The 18,995-nt window shown below is 37.7% G+C and overlaps 1 protein-coding gene across 1 annotated transcript in view; it reads left to right on the top strand.

Annotated features, from left to right (window-relative positions):
* The window catches only part of LOC134527831 (uncharacterized), a 974,295-nt gene that overhangs the window by 941,193 nt on the left and 14,107 nt on the right, over window positions 1-18,995 (top strand). Inside the window, exons 8-10 of the mRNA XM_063360779.1 lie at window positions 1,142-1,209; window positions 16,544-16,624; window positions 17,092-17,340. Coding sequence (XP_063216849.1) covers window positions 1,142-1,209; window positions 16,544-16,624; window positions 17,092-17,340 — 398 coding nt within the window. The remainder of the gene's footprint in view (window positions 1-1,141; window positions 1,210-16,543; window positions 16,625-17,091; window positions 17,341-18,995) is intronic.

The raw sequence follows: 18,995 nt of genomic DNA, 5'->3' as shown, positions 1-18,995 counted from the left end.
ACAATATGTATGTATTGCATTTTATAGTTAAACATATCAAGTGATTTATTATGCGTGAAAAGTTAATTTATGTTCACTTAATAAAAATATATGAATTTTATTTAAAAGGGGTCCCATAATAGGTGCCTTTACATGAACCGAATGGAATGGTTATTTAATTTTACATTTCTTCGCCGCTAAATTAGCAGAATTTAAGGAGGCGGCTGGTACTAAATGGCTAGCCCACCTCTGGTTACATTCTTGTGTGAATAATTGTAGAACACTGCAGTAAATTGCATCCTTAAAGTATGTGTCATAAAACCTGTCTCGAATGTGACGGTTCTCAAAAGTTATACCAGAAAATATATACGATTTAAGAATATACTTTTTTAACTAATTTTGTACATGATTTGCACAAAGTGAAAGAGCCTGAGATTTATGTCTTTTCTAGCCAAATATTGACTTACTTAGTTCTTTTGTTATTTAGTCTGTTACCCATTAAAGGGAAGATATAGGAACCGAAACACGCCATTTTGTTTTTAACAAATCATATGCAATATCAATTTTTTAAATATTTTAACATTGGATAAAAGCCTTCATTAAGACAGAGATCACTCATTAAGAGATTTTCAAGTGTCATTACATACACTCGTATTTACATTATTATTTTTATTGAAGTCATCCAAAAATGTTAATTACGTACTAAACGCTAATGACTTAAATGGTAAAATATTTCTAACACACACACTAAATTAATTTCAGGCAATCCAATAACTTTAATTTTATGCTTTAAAAAACCTAATTTTGCAAATTAAGCAACACATTTTTTGGCTTAAAAACTATTAAAACCAAGATGGCGGCTTTAGGTTCCTCTCTTTCTCCCTCTTACAAAAAAAAAGCCTGTGTACTATTAATTAAAACTTGTTAATGAAAATCTATTCTGATATATCTCTTGCATTTGTTGTCGAGTCAAAAATGTTTTCACCTGATATTTACCAAACGGTATTTTCGATCCGTAAAAGGCTGCGCTACGCCAGTAGTAAATAATGTTCAGTGGAAGAAACATGAAATGCGAGAGAGCTATCGTTATGTGAATGGGCTGAAGGAAGAGTCCTGGAACGGCAGCAGGGACTGATGTGGTCTGTGGTGTGTTGTGTTGCAGCCAGAGCGGCTACGTGTGCATGGTCTTCTACCGCCGAGACTGGCACGTGCTGGAGCTGCAGATATCACGTGAGTCGCGAGATCTTGTGTGCTCGCACTTGGCTTCCTGTAGCTGTGCAGGCCCGTTGCGTACAGTGTCCGTAAAGGAATATCCTAGGTTGCAAAGCTTTTTAGCGTGTTGGTACAAGGTCACAATTAAAGAGTAACTCCAACAGTATTAGGTAAGCGCACGCGCGAGTACTGCTTTGTTGTTTTCTCGCTTGCGGCGCCACCTACGCAAAATGTCGACTCCTGAGCTTAAAGCGTTTTGTGTTCTGGATTTTGCTAAGAGTGAATCTGTAATTTCAGCATTCCCCATTGGACTCTCCTTGTACACGAGTGGTTGAACATCGAAGTGTCTGACCGTTGGACTGGTCGTAATGGTCGAGACAACTGAGCTCTTTCTCGCTCGCCCCCACGTTCACCTGACATAACGACATGCGATTTATTTTTTTCTTTTAGGGGGCTTTAAAGAAGATCGAATCCACGTTCCGCCGCTATATAATGATTTACCAAAGTTGAGCCACAGAATTGAAGAGGCCATTGCTTCCATTACTCCGGACGTGTTAACAAAAGTATGGGGGAAAAAAATAGGACTTTAGGTTGTATGTGTGCCGTATACCTAAAGGTGCACAAATTGAAAATTTGTAAGAAAATTTAGGTTATTTTACCTTCAATTTTATGTTTGATTTGTTGTACATAGTCTAAATTAAACTGTTATAATATACCGTTGAAACTGGGACAGTCTTTTATGGACGTCCTGTACAGTGGCACGGAAACGGAGACGGCTCAATATCGCGTCTGCTGCCTTCACAATGAACGGAAACTTAACAAATGGCAACCAATGAGATTGCATTTCATGGTTACGAAATATAATCGGAATATTATTTTCAATTTTTAAGAAAATATAATGCTCCGAGATAATAGCACGGACAGAATGTTCATAAATAATAAAAATAAACGACAAAGTAATAACAGAACATTAGCTATTCTTGTAATTGAAATTTTTTTAACGTATTTAGAACATAAAGAAACATGGCTACTGCCGCAGCCAAGTACTCGGCTTCTGTTGGTCGCACGGAGCAACGGAAAAGGAAGAACTCGGCATTGCCGAGCTAATCCTACAGGTTCATCTCCGATGCGTGCTATTGAAGAAACTCTGTTCCGTGAGATCTGTCTCCGTTTACGTGATTCGTTTCCTTGTCATTGTATAACGGGCATTACGTAAGCAGTGCGTCTGCCGATTCCACAGTGACGGAAACGTAACAAACGGCGTCCAGGGTAATTGATCGGAAAGGTTGTAACGAACATTATCATAACATTAACTGCGTTTTTAGAATTAAAATTTATTTACGAACGTAGTAAACTGTTTGGATATTTTAAGTTTGATGGCGAAGTAAAGTTTCGGAATATATAAAACAAAACTCGAATATCATGGTTCCGAAACATTAATTAAATCGTAAAATTTGTCAGACTCGGGAACGTAAAACGGTCGGGATTCACAGACATAATACTTGAAACAATTTCGAATGTAACTACACGTGGCTATCACCGCGGCCAAAAAATCTGCTTCTATTGGTCAGACGTAGTGATGTGAGTTTGCCGATCTAATCCGTATATCCGTGTCCGCTGAAGTGACGCTGTACAACGGGCCTTGCTTCTCGCTGGGTGACGTCACACGGACGGAAATAAAAAACAACCCAAGGATATTGCCGAGGGGTGGCGGGGAAAAAAAGGGGGGGGGAGGGTTCTGTAGTTTTCAGTTGTCACACTGTCAAACTATCGTCTCCAACTATATTTGACAACAAAGTTTGACGAAATATGCCCTTTAACTCCTCCGTCAATTCAAGTTGGACTGATAACCTCAAACATTTTTTTAAAACCCTGTCACACCGACGAAGTTTCTTATTAGACTGAGCTAGATCGAATTATTCTGTTATATCTTATTTTAAAATATTAAATTATGAATTGAAGAACTGGAAAGAAATTTGAATTCTATTATTTTTTTGCATTTCTCAATTTTAAAACATCTGAATTCTAAATTATAGCACTCGCTACATACTAAAAATAATATTGTGCGTCATTAAAAAGTTATTGAGACTGAAACGAAGAAATTGCCGTTTTCGTTGTGCAAGATTGGGTTTGGCCGATGCCCTCGAACATCCAACATATTGTAGACACATTTTTGTATAAAAACTATTTGTTGTAGATTGAAGCTATCCAGCTTGTCGAACAAACATGGCTGCGTTAGTGACGTTTTCGGTGTCCGTGTCGTCACAACCCTCCACGCAACACCATCCATCCACTTGCCGCAAGCATCCGCACACCTAGTGTGTGTGTGTGTGTGGGGGGAGGGGGAGGGGGGGGGGCCCAACTGAACAGGTGGAATAATGCCACTAAAAAAACTGTACGATTGAGAAATGTTAACATCAAAAATTAAGTTTTAAATATTAGGAAAACATAGAAATTACTTAAACATAATGACTTAAAAGTAAAGAAAAAATCACAAACATTCTTAGTTCAGTATTGATGAAATGGTGTATTAACGGAGTGGCGTATTGAGTATAATTGCAAACTATTATACTTAGGAATTTTTTTTTTTTCAATGTTGAGTTACCTTGGTAGCAGTAAAATAAGCACGGCTGCCATGTGCACATGTGCAGGCGTGTGCTAATGTGTATTTTTAGCAACTGAAACTGTAGTTATGGTTTTCAACACTCATGCTTTACGACTATGCATTTTTTAAGTTTTAAAACAAAAACTAAAGCACTTTAACATAGTGTTTTGGTTCTCCCTTATTGTAAAAATAGATAATCTGAAACATTTGTGGTGAATATTCCCAGCAACGAACGACCAAAAAAAAAAAAAAAAAAAAATCAGGGTAGCCAACATTTAAGTACTTTCAAAAAGTTAACCTTTTTAGGTTGTTAGGTTGCCGATCAATACTGCACAGTTCGCTGATTTTCAAAGAAAATAAGAGCGTTAGTTATAATACAGTGTAATAAATATTTTAACAATCCTCACAATGATTTTTTAATTGCTAATTTTTTTTAGGCCAGGCCACATTCGCAACAGCACGCGCATAGCACAGACGTACGGAAGTTGAATGTATACAAATAAATAGCAGCTGCTGCATTGGAAAATAGCGCATGCACAGAAAAACAGCACGTAAACTGCGCAAAGAAAGTTATAGATCTAACTTTTCTTCGTGCTGTGCGCCGAATTTCTGTGCGCGATCAATCAGCATACAATACGTCATAAATAACACTATTTCAGCGGAATAGAATAGCTAGCGATTGTTTTGATGTGTGTATTTCAAAGCACAAATGTAACTAATTTAAACGTGGTATTTATTTGCGAGGCAAAGCATTGTATTTAGTCATTCCTAGTCGAACAGAACTAAGTAGCGAAACCAAATGCATGAATTTAGGTAATTAACAGCAAACATTAGAAAATGAAAATTTCCATAAATAAATTAAGGAGAGGAAAAAGTTGGACTTTTTCGAACAGCCGTAGTTTCGAATTGTGTGCTGAGCGTGTGAGACCGTGCTGTTTCCATGCTGTCGCGAATGTAGTCTTAGGCTTTACCGGGAAGTATGCGAGACGTACAGATATTCGTTCACTGCCAGCCCGTGTACTCGCAAGTGCATACTTCAGGTGAGTTCGGTAGCGGGCTTGACCCACAGCCACGAGACTTCAGGCCTGTGACGTCATCAGCAGCAGGCCATCCTTCCCCCGTCGAGGCGAGCTTCAGACGGGGTTGCTGCCCGTCACGGGAGCTCGGCACACGTGCACAGAGGGCATTTTAGTTTCTGTGCAATGTGTTTACTTTTCACTGAGTAATTCACTTACAAAATCGTTTACCGTACAAGAAGCGTGTTTTCTTTAAACAAATTGACTTTCTTTTGAAAGGCGTTGTTTTTTTTGATAGTAACTATATTTATACAAGGTATTCCAAAATTAATTTATTTGGACTAAGGCGTTTCTGTTATGAAAATAAATTTTATGAAACTAAAATAACAGCATGGTTCATACATACACAACATAAACACACATTAGAGTGTTTATGTGCCGCTTTATATGTATAAATCTATGTATGAACTCATAAAAAATTACATTTATGGGCGCTGTACATAGAAAGCATTTAATTTACAGTTTTTAAAAATAATTTTAATATTACATATTGCCACTTTCCCTACCATTATTTACATCAATATTACATCATATACACAATAAAACCCATGTATCACAAAATTATTTCAAAATATAATCAGAATACATTTAACCACAATTAAAAACTATTGCCAACGTTACATGCAAGCTCCGTCGATGGAAACAAGGAAATACAATCAAACATTATTTCGCGGGTGCGCGGGAATAAGGGGATAAGTCAAATATTGGCAAAAATGGGTTTTTTACGGCATGAAATAAAGAAGAAAAAACTCTACAAAATGGTCCAAATGGGTTAAGTATAGCACCCTTGGGTACTATTTTATGGCACTGAACTTTTGGAGTTACATCACAAACTGACAGTTTTCGTGCGTGAAAAAGGGGATAAGTCATTCACAATGACTTAACCCCTTTTAAACACCAGATCTTCGGTGATATGTAAAGTGTGTGAAAAAGGGGATATGTCATTAACCTTAATAAGTCCTTATTTTATCGCAAAATATTTTTGGTGAATAAAATGATATATCACAAAAATCTGATACAGCACATGACCACTATTAGGTGCTTATTATTCTGACTGTTACATGCTTCCTTTTTGTCAGGTAGTTTTCACCAATAAAATTTTTCTCACTTTGCTCTGTTTTTATTGTTGGAAATTCTGGGAATTTAGCAAGAATAATATTAATGGGTTTTTCAGTTCTAGACAGGGAAATCTTATAGTTCGGTGACATGTTGGCACATCTTAAACAGGCTGCTATTGTTGTTAGGTTATTTAGATTCAACACCACGATATTGAGACAGTGAAACATGTAATAAAATGAGAGTAAAGTATTAATATTCTTGAAGGCGTGGCAAAATGAACTCCAGAGGGAAGAAGCTCATGTCGTTAGTATTAGAAAGTGTAAATAAAGGTAAGAATCATGCGTAATATCAGCCCTTAATTTTAATCTGTAGTCTTGTGCATGTTGTATTTGATTTAAACCTGACACAAATGTCACAGAAGTACATTTATGAATAAAGTGATCAATGGATACATATCAATGCAATAATTTTGCTGTTTTAATGATAATATGTGCTGTATAGTTTATTATCTACAGACACAAACACGTTTTTAGGTTATGTATAAATATATATACAAACAATCGGTACTGTATAGTTCGTTCTGCTGGAGATACAATAATATTTGTACATCAAAGCTAAAATTTTAACCTTACTTTTAAAATTAAAATGCAGGGAATAATGTTAAAAAATAAACAATTTGATAATGGTAGTAACAAAGTCGTTCTATATAATAGAACATGCCATTCTATATAAATATAAGTTGATGGAGCATTTGAACATATCTAATTTGTACTTATTTTTCAATAATAATCTATGTGATTCTTATAATGTAAACATGTGTATTGCCTATGCAAATACAGAATGTAATGAGTGTATTACATTCATATTTACAGGACCCTGCAAAGATGTTGCTCTGTCTTCTAAGCCAAATGAATCTACTGTCCCTCCAGCATGTCGTGAACTTATTGAAGCATATGTTAATGATTCTGATGACAGTGATCACGACCCAGATTTTCAGCCTGGGTCATCTTCAGATTCCTCAATCGAGTGTTCATCCAAGGTTTATACTCTATGTTCAAAGCATAAAGATCAATATAAAAAGAGATGTAACAGTGAGCATAGGACTGACAGCAGTGAAAAAAAACAAACCAAACTCTATAAAGCCAACGGGATGTACAAAAGTGTATCAGCATATGACTGAACTGCCACAAGAGAAAGGAAACCTAACCTTAATTTCTGAACAATGGGAAGACTGTGCTGACACATTAGACAGTACAACAGAAGAATCGCCAAGTTGTTCAAATAAACGTTTACGCCAACATAGAGGGAAAAAACGTAAATTTAAATCTACTAGACAAGAAAAGGAAGAACGGAAAACGAAAAGAAATAAGGGAGAAGAATATGTAACCGCTAAAGGAAAAATAATACATCCAAGAAGAATGATGCCACTAAACCAGTGCAGAATGAAATGCAATGAACGTATGACGGAAGATCAGCGAAAGTCAATTTTTGGATGTTACTGGGGCTTAGGTAATTATGAAAAAAGAGTTACCTATGTTGCAAGTTTACTACAAATATGTCCAAAGAAGACATCAAGACCAAGATCTAAAGATGCAGACAAATCTCATTATCGACAAATTACAATTCAGTACCATTTAATAGTGGATGGCACTAATGTTACAGTGTGCAAAGGATGTTTCCTTAAAACATTGGGAGAAACAAACAAGTTTGTGGAAATTGTGGTAAATAAGAAAGGTGCGGACCAACCCGGATTACCTGCAGAGGATTGTCGTGGAAAGCAAAGTCCCAAAAATAAAATAACTGAAGAAGTGAAACAAGTGGTTACCAATCATCTGCTATCCATACCAAGTTATGAGAGCCATTACACACGACGGGATTCTAGGAAAAAATATCTGCCGCAACACTGGACCTTGTCTGCACTTTATGAAGACTACAAGAAAAAAAATCCAGACAAACAAGTCAACAGAAAGTACTACGAATCACAGTTTCACAATTTAAATCTGTCGATAAAGAGGCCAAATAAAGATACTTGTCAGAAGTGTGATCGACTGAACACATTAATACAATGTTCAGAAGACAAAACTATCCTCAAGCAAGAACTTGAAGAACATCACATTGAAGCTAATGTAGCTTACAATGCCAAAGACAGAGATAAGCAAATATCAAAAGGTAATCCTACACTGAAAACAATAACGTTTGATATGCAGCAATGTCTTCTGACACCCTTAGTGAGCACTTCCATTGCATTCTATAAGCGTCAGTTGTGGACCTTTAATTTCACTGTCCATGATTGCGATGAACACCAAGCTCACTGTTTTGTATGGGATGAATCGATTGCGGGAAGAGGTGCCAATGAAGTAAGTTCTTGTCTCTACAAATATCTTCTCAGTTTGGATCCATGCATCACTCACATAACCATGTACTCTGATACATGTGGGGGTCAGAACAAGAACAGTCATATGTCTGCAATGTGTTTGGTGGCCTTGCAGAACTCCACAACATTAAAGACCATTGACCACAAATTTCTCACTCCAGGACATACCCACATGGAAAGTGACACTGACCACAGTATCATCGAGAAAAAAAGGGCCAAATTTGCCATTCCCATTCAGCATCCACATGATTGGGCTCAACTCATTCGTCAGTGTGGAAATAAAAAGCCAATGATTGTTTCAGAGCTCACTTCGGAAGAGTTTCTCGACTATGCTGGACTGTTGAAAACTACACTCCAGCTGCGAAAAGAAGATACCGAAGGAAATAAAATGAATTGGCGTCAAGTTAAGTGGCTTCATTATGAGAAGAACATAACAAGACTTTTTTTCAAGACTACTTTGGATGAGGATGCCACATTTCGAGAAGTTTCTTTAGTACGAAGAGGGAAAGCAAGACCTAACCTGACACCACACAAGCGATATGATGGGCCACAGAGTATTTCAGCTGCAAAGAAGAAAGACCTTCTTGACCTGTTGCCCTTTATCAATCCAGCTTTTCATCATTTCTATCAATCGTTAAAAACGAACAACAACCCCGATATCTTTCCGGATTCAATTGAGGAGGATCATGATGTGTGAGATTGTGCAAATATGAAGGAGAGAATTACCTCACTGACACTTGTATTAACATTTGACAGTTAATGTCCATTCATTATCAATTTTTATTGTGTGCTTTTTTTTTATACAACAGGTAGATGTGGAAACTGTCATGCGATGATAGAATATTATATGTGGTATTCTAAATAATGATTATATGGTTAAATTTCTTAGATAAATAATTATTATTATACAGTGAATACTCAATGTACTTTAACTCAAAAAGGGGTAAGTCAAATTATCAACTGCCCCAAAAGGGATATGTCGAGTGTGTTCACACATTAGCTACATTAATGATACATTAGAAATGTTAGAATTAATATTGTACAGTTCATGTATGTTGTACGTTTCCTTACAATTCTAATCAAGTAGTAAATTCAATCAAAAACCCCAAATGATTATTTAATGATCTTGCATACTTGGAAGAACTTTAAATGTTTAATATCTTAATTTAAGTAATTTTGACTTATCCCCTTTTTCCCGCGCACCCGCGATTTAATGTTAACAGCTTTATTTTTTCTCCACCTTCAACTGCTTTGCCACTTATATCTATCCTCTTCTTGCAGTAATTGTTCAGAAGTTTTTTTGTGGAAGCCCACACTAACATTTTTACAACATCATCGGCCAAATGATTATTTGTACATTTGTCCCAATTTAGGAAGTCTTCTTTTGAACAATTAACTTACAGTAAGACTTGTGACAATTTTTCTTTGATTAGTGCAAGCTAAAATCTATTTTTCGGTCCTGACCCTACAAGTTTTTTTTTACAATAAAACAATTGTAAACATCTAGATTCACAATAACTGTTTGTGGATACAGAAGTCCGCCTCTGTCGAAGTTTTTAACGAGGTCATTTGAAAACATGAACTCCATCAACAATGTGGAACTAGGGTCGTGTTGCATCTGCAGGATGAGGATATACAATACTTTGTTTACCATGGCTTGTAAAAAGACATAGCTTTCCTATTTATGGCATTGTTATCAGTGATAACAGAAATTACTTTCAAGCCAATGTTTCTAATCCTATGACAAAATACGTTGCAGAACATCACCTGTTAACGAAGTGACTGGTAGTATGTGAATGACATCCTTGTAACTTTTTTTTCTTCAAAAAGCTTAATTACATGTTTTCCAAAAATCTTGTTTGTAAACACATTTCAAACTTTTATATCTGTGTTCGGGTGATTATCTTAGTTAAATTATTAATAACAACGCTCTTGCAATGGTTATGAATTGAAATTATTCAGACTACTGCAAATCGTTTTTTACAGAATTTTTTTACTCGCATAAAAATCTGATTTCAAATATCAGAATTCAACCATGAGGTTATGCAACTTATAGCAATAAAACTGATTACAATCATATATTTTTAATTTATAACACAAAAGCATCCAATCGGAGGAGCAAAAGGACTAGAAATAAACTTATTTCACTATTGGTATATTTTATCTAAATGTTCGAAAAAATAAATCTATTTTGGTTCGCAGGTTTACTAGGCATTTCTATAGTTCAAAACTTAAAAACACGTTTAAGGTCAAAAAATTAAATACTGTGTTTATTATTTTATTTGAAATGCTTACTTATGTGAATGATACGCTTTTTGTTTCTATGATATACTCTAATGTTAACGCAAGATTACGATATATATGTAGTAAATACCATAAAAGTGAGACATACTAAACCAAACATTTTAATATATCGATCGCCTTTTTGCTTACAGTTAATATTGAAAGGAAAATTAAATTAAATACTGTTATAATTTTTTTTGTGCAAGCGTAAAACATATATTCAAATTAACTACGTATCACCAGATAATTCAGTTATTTTTAAAAATATAAACTTAAGTTCACAAGAAAGTTGTGCTTTCTTGTAAATATAAATACTTATTGGTGTCCGCGAATTTGGTTAAAAATTTCCCTTGGAGTAGCTAAAAGCCATTTATTTTTAGCGTTATCTCTTGAAGAATTTAAACATGTGCACTGTGGGACCGTTGGCATAATTTCCTCAGCCGTTAGGAACACAGCACTTGTACGCCATTTTAAAATATCATATGATTGTAATGCACACTTGAAACCACCAACACTACACGCAAACTGTGCCGACTACCACAGAACAAACAGTGTAACTGAACGGCCAAAACAAACTGGCCCTCGCTCGTTCAGGTAGAAGGGCTAACGGTCCAACCAGGGGTGCAGTGTCGGCCTACTATATGTGACGTCACACCTTCAACTTCCACCAGCGCTCAGGCCTTGTGATAAAGTTTGTGTTGCTGATTGTCTCACACAAGAGGCTGTGGCCGAAGTGGAAGTTCTACTACGCCTCGCTAGTCCATTCAAATTGTCAAGAATGGATGCAAAATTTCCGGTAGAGCAAATTTTTTAATATGATGTCTGGGATGGCTTTTTGAGTGATTGCTGACGTTTTGCCAACATAAATGTTTTTCGCAAGAGCCGCCTTCTTGAAAAACCTCAAAAATTGCGCTGTTTTTTCTGATTTTTGCCCATTATCTAAATACGCATCTGACAAAAAAAATCCATTCCGAAAGTGAACTAAATTTGCTACGTTTGAAATCAAATTGAATTTTCTAACCTGAATAGTATTGGGGATACAGCTCTCCGAATTTCTGAAATTTTGCGAAAAATAGAAAAATCTGAACTTTTCACAATATTCTTGCCTGGTAAATTTTAAATGACCAAACCTACGATAAAACTACATATGGCAACTATTAAACTTGAGTCGATTTGGAACTCGTTGTATTCTTTAATGTTCAGCAACGATCGAATACATAGATGTATGTAAATGTTAGCTAAAATAAATAACATGTAAAATCATGTTACATACCAAACGCTTTATTTAGATGATTTTTTTTGGTGAAACATTAATAAAATAAAAAAAAACAAGAAAAACATTATCTCATTTATTTAAATTCTTCGGCACTTAGAGGGACCTGGGCAGATGACATCAGTATTTCATCTATGACATTCACAATTTGGCCAGTGTCGACAATGTTCACTTCAGTGTCTTCAACAAAATCAAATTAAGTGGCTCATCAGGAATGGCATCATCCTCAATGTTGATAGTATATTTTCACACGACTGTCCACGCAATGTTTGCAGATGGTTGTGAATTTTGGTCCTGCTTTCCGACACTCACGATGGTTTAAACACCCCTTCTAGCAGGTACAGGAAATGATTTTCAGAATTGATTCTGAAGCTGGCTTCTTCTTGGCTTAAAAGGAAAAGAGGCCCTTTGGAGTGTTCGCCCAGCCCCACTTCAAGGGTTTTTGTATTCACCGTGCCGTACCTGAACTTCGTTGCATGTTCGCATGGCATGAAGTTGAGCCGCAACATTGGTTGGGGGCAGCCTCGCTTAGTTTAATTTCGTTCTTGCAGCAACTTTTACAAATATTTCATGCCGAAGTTCGTCAAGAGTTTGTGTAGCAGAGCCTCCTCCTTACAAGTGAATCAGAAAACGTTCGTCCACTTCAGTCACTTCTCCTGATGTATCTTGAGGGTTCAGAAATACTTTGACCTCCTCATATAGTTCTAGATGCTTCAAAATCAGCGTACAGAAGTGGTTTTTCCCATGGACAAAAACTGGAGAGTCGAGTCACAGCCACTGAAAACATGGCTGAATAGCAGCATGTTGGAGAAGCTGGGGAGAAGTGACTGGCTTGAGTAGAATATATATGCCACCCTGGCTCTACCGCACTTTTGGAGGGTTTTTTTTTGTGAGGGGATGGTAATGCAGTAAGGAGAATAAAGACGTATATGCCCTTCCCTATTACAAAGCGAGTGTCGCGTTAAGAAACTATTGGAAAGTCAGTGCTAACAATCGAGACATCCGTACCTTCGACAACCTGTTTCACTTTTATCCAGCTTTTGTCAGTTCATACCAATTATTTTAGAATTCCTATAAAGTGCCTCTTATTGTCATCATTGGCGAGAAAAGCTTCTTGTAAACTTTGCAAAACAGTAGATTTATCGAAATGACATCAGGAGATTAACGGGTAGGCCACCTGTGTTTTTCACAATTCTTGATACTTGTTTGAGCAGCATCTGAAGGTTAACATTAAATGTACTTGAAACCTTTCAGTCATAATGGATTTGCAAATATTTCAAGGTGTCTGCAATGGCTGCAAAATAATTTTGTGAAGCCACACTACTTTATGCAGTAAATTACCATCAATCATAAAATATTTGCTTCCATCAAGGATGTTTTCATTTATGAGTGTGAATGCTTCATAAAATTAAGATTTGATCCCTTTGCACATGCCCTCTTCTGAAAATAGACACATGGGATACAGATATAGCTCAAACCTTAAAAATTCCTTCAAATTCTTATCAGGCTTTTTGGCAATGTACAGCCTATTGAATAGGATTAGGGGATCCACAATTAGCTTACTGCTTCCAAATTTAATGGGGCTACTGGTGTGTGAGACATTGTGCACATTAAAATTTTACACCTTGAAATTTATTGCCAACAATGCATGCTATTCCCTCTTGTACAAAGTGTTCAGCCAGATAGCAGTTCTCTTTCTCAACTCAACAGTTCATGAGGATATGGACATGACTTCATCATTTTAAGGGAATGGGCGGTTTTGACAAAACCATTCATAGAGCTTTGCGGCATCTTTTGTGTCTCGGGATATACTAGGCCTCATGTCTATGTGTTGTTCAGAACTGGTTGATGAGATGCAACATCGTGTGCATAAGGTTCTGTTAACTGCCTGTCAGTAAACAGTTGACAGGTTACGAAAATATTGTATTCGATTGGACCAATCCTTTTTTTAAACCCAACATATCTCGCAGATACAATTGAGCACATTTTGCACAAAAGAAGTGCCCTGCAGCATGAAAGTACGGTAACATTTTTTGGAGACGAACAAGATGAAATTGCCTATTTCTCATCCTTTCTGCCTCTATGAGCTGTTTAATTAAAGTAACTATATGGAAGTAATGGACTCACTGCTTGGCAGTGGCACTAAAGGTACCGCGCTGCTAAAAAAAAACATAGTGAAAACGACAGGAAAAAAACCATGGTGAAAATGGACACACGTCCACGAATGAAGGTACTCGAATATCGATTGGCTCACGCAACCCCGGCAGTCGACTGAACGGAAGGAACGAACACAAAAATGCCCAGGGGAAAGGGAAGAGCTTTGAAGAGGGGAGATAACAGGGTGCGGGATAGGGGGTGCGGCGCCGTGACGAAGAGCCTCTTAGCCTCATTCCTCCGATTACATGAGTCATTTACCCGAGAACCATACCTGCTATTACAAATACACAGAAACACCTAATTATTTCAGAAGACACTGCAGACTGTTCTTGTAAAATTAAATGGTGTTCTTTTCAAAATAAAATACCGTACCTACACCAACTTTTTTAAAATTGGTTTTTCTTTTGAGTCCTTTATCACTATAAATTCTTTCAAATATTTTTTTTTGGTTTTTAGAATGTAAAACTTAAGTTTAATTTTAAATAGGTTTTACTTTGAGAGTCACCATTTAGAACTTCCTAAGCAAAACTGGATAAAGTCAAGACGTTTCTGTACCTTATACAATTTTGAAGAAAGCTGTTGATCTGGTGTATCTGGCTGTCTCTAATAGGTATCGGGAAGTTTAAATGCTCAGCTTGTTCCAAATTTTCTAAAGTTTAAAAGTTATCCTTGTAAATTTTACTGAAGGTTTGGTCGTATAGAAGCTCTCGGGCAAAAACTGGCTTAAAGTTCAGGTTTTGCTGTTTTGTTTTTTATGTTGCTGAAATTCTGAGAGCTTTATATCGGAAACTATTGAAGGTAGGAAAATCAGTTTGGTCTTAAAATGTAGCAAATTTAGTTCACTTTCAGAATAGAAAGTACAAAAGATTTTGTCAAATGCGTAATATGGCAGATAATGGGCAAAACAATTTTTAAAAAGGCCATTTTGAGGTTTTTTTTATATGGTGGCTCCGGCGGAAAAACAAATTGTTGGCCAAATCTCAAAAATCTCTCACAAAACCATGCCAGACATCTTATTAAAAAATTATACTGTAAACCTTGCATCCATGTGGCTTTTTTAAAGCTAGTTTGATTGGACCATCGAAGGTTGACTCGACAAGGGTTCGACACTGGACGCTGCACATAGTCACACTAACAGTTTGTAATTATCTGTTACTCTCTGTAACTCGCTTTACTGCGAGATGTCGGCAATTTGTTTTCATTCCGAGATGACAGAGTATAATACCCGCTAATTTGGCACTGCTTACGGTTATTTTAATGTTTGTTAGTTAACGGTGTAATTTTTATAAGTACTAAATTTTAAAAATCAAGCTGGCTAATTTATACTGCTGTATGGTCTGTTTTGTATCAATAAAATTACACAACTCTCTTTATAATTCCCCCCTTTTGTTTCTTTTCCCAGGTTAAAACCTTTGTGATTATAGCAATAGGGTAATGAATCATTAAAACCGCAGCTCTATCTATAGAAATGGAATAATATATTTTACAAACTTGCATTTTGAAGGGTTTGTGGTGTTTATTTTAATTTATTCGGCAGTCAAATAGTGATTTTTTTGCTAAAGTCTTTCTCGTGTAACTTTTCAGAATTTCGGTCTTCGTAGCCTTCTGCCTTGTTTCGGTGTTCGTAGCCTTGTTTTATAAGCAACAATTTGGGTGATGTGTGCCATTGAAACTGTAATTTAAAAGACGAGGACAAGAGACCGACTATAGTGCCAGCGGGGATGTTAGAACGTCCATCTGCCGACTTCGTAGTGTTATTGGAAGCACGCTGGCGCTTTTTGCGAGGGTTTCTGGGTTAGAATCCAAGGAAGAGAGTCTGTGTAAATTGTAACCGTCTAGAAAGTTTTTTTAATACAATAACCTTACCTTGGAACGAATATGAACATTGTGTCTGGTCGTTGGCGGTAGTCATTGATCTTTAAGTAGGAGAGCTAGTAAACCAAAGATGCCATATTGGTTTCAACATTTTTTGGGCTATAGCAATATTTCATTTCATTTCTAAAAATTATCTTCTTTTAAATATAGAATTAAATTATTTTTTGGGATTGTCTGATTTAATATATTATTTTTTATTTAACGAAGCTATTTTATGTGCCTTGTCTTACACTTACCACATAAATCTTTACAAAATATGTTAACAACTAAATATGAGAAAAACGAAAAGTACTTACAGATACAATACAAACTCAACTAACAAATCATTAGCAAAAATTAAAATAAAAACATAATGTAAACATGACTTTTAAGATATTAAAAATGGAGTCTATAAAGGTTGTTTGAAAACGTTTTTTATGTTATAAGTATTTATAACATTATTAAATTTTACAAAAACTATCCAATACATAAAAGTACAAATACATTATCTAATAATAATTCATGCACACACATTTCACTTATATCCAGTCATACACTACTGATTCTCAGTTAAACCTGAGCTTTAGAGCTCAGCAAGTACCGGAATAATGTTTTCTTAAACATAGTTGTCCATTTAACTTTTGTCCATTGTTGCTGTTTGTGTGTTGCAGACCCGTGGACACAGATACCAGAGGAAGCCTGCATGCCCCAGAACTTCAACCCATCGGCTCTGCCCTTCACGACACTCATAAGTATGAGACTTTGCATTTGCTCATATCTATATTGAAATTTATGTCTTTCGGTGGGCAAATAAAATGAAAAAAACTCATAACTGACTCTATGACCACTGCCCACAAGTCGCCACGTGAATGCTTCTACTGCGACCTGTGAGGAGGAAATGGAGCAATGAAGGAAGTAATGGGTGTGGCAAACGGATGCACATCGAAAAAACCCTATGTCCACGGCAGCGTCCGTCACGTTTCCCAATTGTGAAATAACCAGAGGCGAGCGATCTGACCACTCAAGTGGCGAATGTGAGAAATATATTTATGTTGTGGTGTGGAGGAAAAAAGAAAAAAATGCCGTAAAGCTCAAAGATATGTGTTTGTCCGCTTGTTTCTAGCGCAAACCTCGACAAAAATAAGTCGTGTTAGTAGATATTTTACGTGTGTCCTAGGACAGTTGCAGCAGTCTCTTCATATATCGTGGTGTTTTGCAGCGGCCACGCCGCGGTCACGGCAGTGCCCGTACCTGGGCCGCTACTCGGTGACGGGGGCAGCGGCGGGGCGGCAGCACCTCGGCGGAGGCGCGGGAGGCGGCCCGCCCCCGGCGGCGGCTCCGGTGCGGGGGGCGGAGGGCGGCGAACCGTGCGGCGAGCGACAGCAGCAGTTCCACACGCTCGCCGTGGGCTGCGCCGCCGCAGACAAGATGGAGTTCCACTCGGCATGTGGCGCGGAGCCCGTCTCCAGTGAGTACACGTGGAGCGGTGCCTGTAGGGTCTACACACCAACCTAGAGTATTACTAAACAAATTAACAATTATGTAATACATATAATAAAATTTATAATTCTCAATATAAAAATACCAAGTTGAAGTAGTAAATGTCTCATTTTTCTGTGAAATGTCTCGCAGTATAGAAATGGGACTATAAAATACAGTGAGCAAATTATGCAAAGCCAACATCTATCCATTACCTACAGCTAATGAAGCATTCACTAGCTTGTTAGGAGGGGCAGTTTTTATGAAGCTGGATTTAGCAGATGCCTACCTGCAGGTAGAGGTGGATGACGTGACAGCATCATTTTTATCCGTGAATAAAATGAAAGGGTTGTTTCAGGTCAGGCGCCTACCTTTCGGGCAAGCGGGTGCCCGGCTATCGTTCAGCGGCTTACGGAAACCTTGCTAGCGGGGATTCCAGCTGTGGTGGTCAAGTTGGTTGACATTTTGGTCACTGGAAAAGATATGTAGGAACAATGGGACAGGGTACAGGAGTTTTTGGCTAGGATAGATAAAGCAGTTTTGCGACTCAAGAGGGCAGAGTGTGTATTCGCTGCAGAGTCTGTTATATTCTTGGGGTACCATATTGATGGCATGGGAGTGCATCCTACAAATGCGAAGGAGGAAGCAATCAGAGAGGCGCCGATATCCGCAAGCATGAAGGAAATACAGGCATTTTGAGGTATTTTGAATTTTTATGAAAGATTCTTGCTTAATAAGGCCACGGTCCTGGATCCCTTACATCGCATCTTGGACACAGGGGCAGAGTAGGTTTGGAAGCCGGAGTATACAGAGGCATTGTGCAAGACGAAGAACCTGTTGCAATCTGATCAAGTGCTAACTCATTATGACTTGAATAAGCCTCTCACGCTTACATGCGATGTATCAAACTATGGAATAGGTGCAGTGTTAGCACACATCACAGACGATGGAAAAGAAGCGCCTGTGGCTTTCGGATCACGCACACTGCAGCGTCATGAGAGAAACAACTCTCAGCTTGATAAGGAGGCACTGGCCGTGATGTTTGGGGTTACCAAATTCCGGAAATATGTAACCACCGATCATTTCACAATTGTGACAGATCACAAGCCGCTGGTGAGATTGCTGGCCCTCAAGCGGCAAACCCCTGACATACTATACCCACGTCTTTTGCGGTGGAGTCTATGGCTCTCTATGTTTGAGTTTCAGATCATTTACATGCCTGGTACCAAGATACCTCATGCAGATGCCCTCAGCAGGTTGCCTATGGCCACAGGAAACGTGCATATTATACCAACAGTGGGCGATGTGCTCATGCTCGAGGCGATTCCAGAGCCACAAATCGATGTACAGACACTGGCTCGGCTGACGACCACGGCCCCGCCCTTTGTCAAGTCAAGCAGCTCACAAGTCAAGGATGGCAGTGGAGAAATGTGAGATCCGAGGAGTTGTGGCCATACTGGAATAGGCGAGAAGAGTTATCCTTGCACAAAGGCTGCCTGCTGTGGGGCAATAGGGTGATCATCCAGAGGCGCGCCGCAGGGAAATGTTGATGGTTCTCCATGCCGCAAATGATGGTATCGTAAAATCCAAGATAATTGCCCGAAGCTATATGTGGTGGCCAGGAATGGACAAGGATATTAAGCA

The sequence above is a fragment of the Bacillus rossius genome, chromosome 1 (assembly GCF_032445375.1).
Source record: "Bacillus rossius redtenbacheri isolate Brsri chromosome 1, Brsri_v3, whole genome shotgun sequence".
NCBI lineage: Eukaryota > Metazoa > Arthropoda > Insecta > Phasmatodea > Bacillidae > Bacillus > Bacillus rossius.
Note: the sequence above shows the minus strand (reverse complement) of the source record. Positions and strands in the feature narration are given on the sequence as shown.